Raw genomic sequence first — 7113 nt, 5'->3', positions numbered from 1 at the left:
ATGGATTACCGATTGGTTCCTCAAACTTTTAGTGGCAGCACTTTCCCCGGTAATACATTTTTATTCTAAATGTACCTTTTAGAAAGTTATGTTCAATAAATTTTATTTCGTTGAAAACGAAAAAAGAATTTTGTGTTCTTTAAACTATATTAGCCAAACTACAAAGAACTAAAAACAAATTCTCGTTACACATCAAACCTTGGCCTCAACTTTAGCACATATTACACGATGAACCAGAGATAGGCTAGCCTTTAGAATGTTTCTAATAACTTAAGTAATGAATTAAATCATATGCTTTAACCAAAGAGGATTAGACCATATACTGAAACTTCTGCAACATAACAACTGTAAATCGAACATTTCCGTTACATGTTTTAAACAGCTATAGTTTTATAAATCATTATCATTCATAAATCACAGTGTCAACCAATTTATATGGACTCATTAACATCATGCATAATTATCACCGGCTTCACAAATCAAACAAGGGGACTTGTCGACCCCATACACTCAAGTGCCAGTCAGTCAGTCAGTCACACGTCCACGTCAACTTAAGCTGGCGTTGCCATATCATCACATATTTCCCGCCACAACCAGGTCCGATCAACCCCATTAATTCGACCCGACAGACAGAGAAAGTTGACCAAACACGATCCTAGTCCAACAGCAATGGCGACCACCGATTCAACAATCCAGATTCAACCTCGGAACTCAAGGACTTGAGGTCAGATTCATCTTCTTCAATTCTCCCTAGGGTTTAATTTAATTGCTCTTTTACCCATTTCTCTAAATACCCCCATTTTTTAGGGTTTTATTTTAGGACTTATATATAAAGTTTTAATTTTTATAGGTATCAAGATTAGGCTATGGCTGTATGGGCCTTACTGGTGTCTATAATAATCCACTCTCTGAACAAGATGCCATTAAAGTACTCAAACAAGCTTTTACTTTAGGTATTACATTCTTTGATACTGCGGATGTGTACGGTGCAGATCACGCTAACGAGATACTTATCGGAAAGGTATTATTTGGATGCTGGTAATTATTACCACCGTACATTTTTACGCATGCGGTTGGAATAACGGTTTTATGCATACAAATTACAATGCAGTTGTTAAAGGAACTACCACGAGATAAGATCCAGTTAGCTACAAAGTTTGGTATTTACAAGATCGAGCCCGGTAAGGTTACGGTTAAAGGTGGTGCCGAATATGCACGCGAGTGTTGTGAGGGTAGTTTGAAGCGGTTAGGTGTTGACTATATTGATCTCTATTATATTCATAGGATTGATACAACTGTTCCTATTGAGGATACTGTAAGTTCACATTTATGTTATTGTATCTTTAGATGACACTTTTGACCCGTTAGTTTTCATTTGTCGGGTCAAGTTATGATTTATCTCAAACGGGTACTTTAAGAAAGAAAAATTAGCTAAATGGGGAACCAGTAAAATCAATCAAAACTGAGCAGCCTATTATACTAGGCCTCACAAACGGGGCGGGTTCGGTTAGGGGTCATAACATGTTCTAAGCAAAAATGATTTTTCGTAAATACGGGCTCTAATCAAAATTTGTAAACTTGTCACTGCGTACTAGGGGTGTGCACAAAGCCGAAACAACCGAACAGTAATCTGATATTCTGACATACATGAGCCTAATTAAAAGTCGAAGGTTTGGTTTTATATTTTTTAAAAGTTGATTTTTTTCAGTTTTTGGTTTGGTTTAAGTCCAAAGCCGACCCATGCACACCCCTTGCATATAATGTCTTGAGTTGTTTTATTCTAAGATTTTGCTAATTTAATAATAATTTTTTATAATCATATCATAACACAAGCATTGTGTATCTACTCAACAACCCGACGTGACCTGGCCCGTCGTGTTAATTCATAACACACCTGCCCATCTTGCCACCTCAAAAATATCAGTATTACACCAAATTGGTTTCACTTATGTAAACATTAGATGGAAGAGCTTAAAAAGATGGTGGAAGAAGGTAAATTAAAGTACATCGGGCTATCAGATGCTAACGCAGACACAATTAGGAGAGCACACGCGGTTCGTCCAATCACCGCCTTACAAATGGAATATTCCCTTTGGACTCGGGAGATTGAGGATGAACTGATTCCACTGTGCAGGTATTATTGTTAGACTTTTCCTATATTGTTACAAGTTTGTTGTAAACTTTATTCTTTTAGGGAACTCGGAATTGGCATAGTTCCGTATTGTCCACTAGGCCGGGGATTTTTCGGGGGCAAAGCAATAAAAGAAAGCATTCCCAAAAATAGTTTTTTGGTAATTACTCAACCACAAACAACTCTTCTGATTTTTGGAATATAAAATATAAGAAGTTACAATAATTTTTGCCTTTCAGGAATGGAATGCTAGGTTTAATGGGGAAAACCTTGTAAAAAATAAGGTTTTTTATGATCGAGTAGAAGCAATGGCGGAAAGGCATGGATGTTCAACTGCTCAGCTTGCGCTTGCATGGGTTCTCCATCAAGGAAATGATGTGGTACCGATTCCGGGTATGTTTGAATATAAAAAACAAGTGTCTGTAGTAAACAATAACGTCTACGTGACAATTTCGACTCGTTTACTTATAAATACGTTGATTTGGGTTGACTTGTATCGTGTAAGGGTCAAATATAAAAGGGAAACGGGTATTTATTATTTTGAATGTAATTAAGAAATGCACACGAACTTAATAAATAGTGTTACCAAAATATTTTAGGCTAAATGCATAATGATCAGTTAATCATTAATTATCAAAGAGATTAGGCCCAAAATTCATTATTTTGGGCAATTCTTTTTGGCCCAATAGTTTCAAGACCGAATGGTAAAATTGAAACCAAACAGTTTTCAAAAATTCTAAAACCGATTTTTTGATATTTGACTAAACCTATCCAAACCGACCCATGCACCAAGCCATATGGCCTGCAAATATTGTTCCCTCTAAGAATATGATAACTGGTCGGATCCTATTTTATAACTCATCTTCTTTTTCTCATATATATAATAATGTGATGCTATTAATCACAAATCATTTGAGGTGATAGGTACGACAAAGATTAAAAATCTTGAAGAGAATATTGGTTCGGTTAATGTGAAACTTACAAAAGAAGTAGAAGAGATTGGTAACGCAGTACCTTTAGATGAAGTTGCAGGTTCCAAAAGTAACGAAGCTCTTCTACGTGTGTCGTGGAAGTTCGCAAATACACCGCCGAAGAACAACATCCAATCGTCTTGATGCATCATCGAGGTACAATTGGACAACTTTTTGTGTTTCATCACGTTGTTTCCTCATGTAAAAAACGTATTTTCAACTATGTTTTTAGGGGATTGAGGGTTACTTTGTAGTTGACTTGGTCAATGTTGATCTTACATTCATCTTATTTTCTCAAAATCAAGCAAATTATGAATAAGCTGGCTTTTAGACTTCAGTTATAGAGAGAATAGTATTAGGGGTATATGAAACATTTTGGAGTAATTGATTGAAGTTTAGTTTTATTAAGGTCAACTGCTGAGTTAAGTGTGTATATATTTTTGTTAAAAAATATATACAATATTTGTAAAAGTTGACTTGTTTCACAAAAATATGTAAAGTCTTAAAATTGTTTCATAAACATTGTTGTTTTATAAAAATATTAAACTCTTTAATATATTTTGTAAACATTTTTGTTTTACAAATATATCATATAAATTTGTAAGAGGGAGTTTTAGAAACATTTTATATTTATAAAACTTAGTGTTATTTCTTGTCGATGAATGTGGGTCGATTTTTCGTTTGTAAACAGGGCCCGAGTCATGCGCTTAAAGACGGAGAACCGATGGAATTTACCAAGAAATCGGAGTATGTTATGACTAATAGACAGCTAAGAATTTAGATAATCAGTTTGATAATACAAATCAATATACCATCTAACATATAAAAATCTTCCAACACAAATTTCAGTTTTCAACAAATCATACACGAAAACAGTTTTCAACACAAATTATGTGTCTATTTAACCATTAGAACATTATGCATCACTAGCATTTGATTGGTTCCTCCGGAATCGATCACCCGAACCCCTTCCCAATACTTGTTCTATAACACTCGATACTGAAGTTCTCCCTTCTAACCGATCCTTAAGATCCCGTCTTGAACCCATTGATGAATTCCGATCAATTCCTGAGAAATTTGACTTAATAACCCTTCAATTGACTGAGGAGATGAGTACGATTTCACATCTAAAACACCCGAAAACGCGTCCAAAAACTCTGAATAAGCTGGCACAATAAGCTTAACAGTCGCTTCTTTTATCTGCTCCCGTAAATCGGCTTCTGGGATACTGTACCTGCTCGTATGCCTCTGAGCAGCTTCTTCAAACCCCTTGAGAAACGCCTCGATCTTACCCTTTGCATCATCTCCTTCAGAGGTTTCTTGTTTATCAAGCAACCTCACCAACCCACCCCACGCTTGCTTCACGTACAAGTAAGCCGCTTCTTCCGCCACGACTTTGTAATTCTTCTTCATGTAACTTTCCCCCAATAGCTTCCCGAGCTCGGTATTCCTCGTCCTCATGTAAATATACCAATAAGTGTTCATAGTAAACACATGGTTAAGAACTTTATCCTTGTAGCCAGCCCTTTTCAACTCTATATTTCTATGCAAAGCTTCCATTACATTCAAAACTGCTTCTTTTAACAGATTCTCATCCGACTCAGGTGCAGAAAGAACTCCCGCTTTCCATATTTGTTCGGTTCGAAGCACGTGAGCCATGGGCTCGGTGTAGTTATCAGTGGTCAAGTACTTTAGGTAGTTAACTGCGTTGCGGACCAACTTTGGCACCGAGCCGTCTTGCGGTGGTGGTAACCCGTCTTGGTTACCTTCGATTTGGAGCCCGAATCCCCAATAAACTTTAGTTGAAGCATGAACTAGAAGCTTTTCTAGTTCCCTGAACCGGGAGCAGATGTCTGCTCCCGGTTCACCTTCAAAAATATCATAAAACTCGTGTTTTATATTTTCTAAAAGAGTTAAACATGTCTAATAGTTTGAAGAGCTTTTGCGGCTCTTTGTTACTTCTTGCAACGCCTTCACCAAACCGGAAGAAAACCGCCATTATCTTGTCGGCGATTTTGACAAAACATTCTTGCCAGACCATGCCTTCCATGATGTTTCCTAGGACTTGGTTGCATAAGTTCTTTTCTGAAACGAAAACCGTTTGAACCGCTAGCTCGAAGTGTTGGGTCCATAGGCTTATGGAGGTTTCCAAGCTTTCCCATTCCATCTCGTCTATCTCTTCGGGTTTGTATGTTCTTAGATAATCCGGGTTTAGTTTCATTAGTGCCTTGGCTGCTCTCTTATACCTCACCTGTCAATTTCAGAAACACACAAAAAATAATTAGCATTTGGGTTGTCATATCTAACTCATTTAATACACTGGTCGTGTTTAAGCTAGCCTAATTAACTAAAAAACTTGACTTAGAGGTGTGCAATTGTGCATGAAAACGAAATAACCGATTTGTAACCAAAGTAACCAAAACATATCCAAAATTGATGGTTTGGGTTTATGTCTTTCCAAAAATCCAAGTTTCTGATACGATCTCGGTTTTTACATGCACCGAAAACCTAATAAACCAAACCAACGCGTAAAAACTGAAAGAAAAAAAAAACGGCTTTTGTTATTGAATTTATGGATTATAAATGGTATAGCCAAAAAAATCTAGGCTCCAAAGTATGATGCCCAAGTTCATTGTTTTTGGGATTGTTTTTCAGCCAAAAACATTCAAGCCCAAATAGCAAAATCGTAACTGAACTGAACCCATTTGAAAACCAAAAACCGGACCAAATCCGACTCATACACACTCCTAGGTCGAACTACTAACCCGTTTATACTTTTACAGTCTAGTAATGCGATTAACATGTTTACAACTTTATTATTACCCGCCAATCCGTTTTACTCGTTTAGATAAATGGGTAAAACGTGTCGTGTTGGGGCTACACGATGCTAAGTATGTGCTGGTTAGGGTTGATGTTTATTACACGAAAATATATGTTGTGTTCAGGTTGAACAAGAAATACCTTAACAAATATGTCAATGCATATATCCAAACAATCGTTAGCGGTAAGCGTCTCCGATATCCGTCTAAGAACTTCAACCTCCATCTCAGTCCCCAACTCCGACACACCCGCCACCTCTCCACCATCATCACCGCCCTCTTCCGCCGGCACTCCAATATTATGATGTCTCAACTGCAACAAAATCCCTTCAAACTCATCTTGCAAGTTTAACAAAGCCTCATCAAGCAATCCATCAAACTTCATAGAATCAACCTCGGTGTCATACAATGACTTTAACGTCACCAACGTCTCTCTTAACCGATGTACCCTAAATTGGTCTGTAGCCTTTGTCCGGCTTAAAAACTCCACCACCTCTTGCAACCGTTGGATCGCAGGCCCACCCTCTTGGCTAATCAAGTTGATCGCTATATTAAGTTTATCAACACAATCAACGTACTTGATCAGTAACCGAAGCCTCCGGTTTTCTGATTTTTGTTCCGGAAGTTTAGTTGAAATGTCGACTAGTTTACGCTGCAACGATTCTGATATTTTAAACCCGTCGATGAGGACAAGCGCGGGTGAAACGCACGATTGATACGTGTTTCAAGTGCTTTTGACGCGATAGAGAGCGATTGTAGAGGGGCTAATCTTCTTGAGGCAACATTTAAACTTTCATGTTGAGTTTTGAAGTTTTGGTCTTGTTTTTGGAGGTCAGTTTGCAAAGTTTGTGATGATTTTAGGATGGTTTTGAGATCGGAGCATGCAGATTCTAGCTCGGTGAGAATCGGGTAGTCTTCCATCGTTGGTGGCGGCGATTAAAAGAGAGTGGTGGTGGTGGTAAGAGAGGGGTGGTTTATAAGACAAGAATAAGGTGGCAAGTAACATATATTATTATGGGACGGGGAGAATTAAGCAAAGACTAAATCTCGATGTAAACTAAGAAGCATATGGCAATACAACATTGGGTGTGGACAAATCAATGGAGTTAAAGTTAAGATACAGCCGGGCTTGCTTGTTTCTTGATTTGGTCTATACTTGTTGATACCGACCGTTTGATTCTTTTTATCAACG

At 37.6% G+C, this 7113-nt stretch overlaps 1 protein-coding gene and 1 pseudogene across 1 annotated transcript; one reads left to right on the top strand and one right to left on the bottom strand.

Annotated features, from left to right (window-relative positions):
• On the top strand, nucleotides 1-3416 carry LOC143604381 (perakine reductase-like). The gene is made up of 8 exons (XM_077080879.1): nucleotides 1-49; nucleotides 660-724; nucleotides 851-1021; nucleotides 1112-1315; nucleotides 1962-2134; nucleotides 2195-2291; nucleotides 2371-2524; nucleotides 3056-3416. The coding sequence occupies exons 1-8, from the start codon at nucleotides 1-3 to the stop codon at nucleotides 3244-3246; spliced, it is 1104 nt and encodes a 367-aa protein (XP_076936994.1). The 3' UTR covers nucleotides 3247-3416.
• Nucleotides 3417-3899: 483 nt separating this feature from the next.
• LOC143604382 (exocyst complex component EXO70I-like) lies at nucleotides 3900-6848 on the bottom strand (annotated as a pseudogene).
• Nucleotides 6849-7113: the final 265 nt, after the last annotated feature.

Source organism: Bidens hawaiensis, unplaced genomic scaffold (genome assembly GCF_021521415.1).
Source record: "Bidens hawaiensis isolate Kalapana, Puna unplaced genomic scaffold, B.hawaiensis_p1.1 tig00064928_1, whole genome shotgun sequence".
Lineage (NCBI taxonomy): Eukaryota > Viridiplantae > Streptophyta > Magnoliopsida > Asterales > Asteraceae > Bidens > Bidens hawaiensis.
This window is presented reverse-complemented; position numbering and strand designations above follow the sequence as displayed.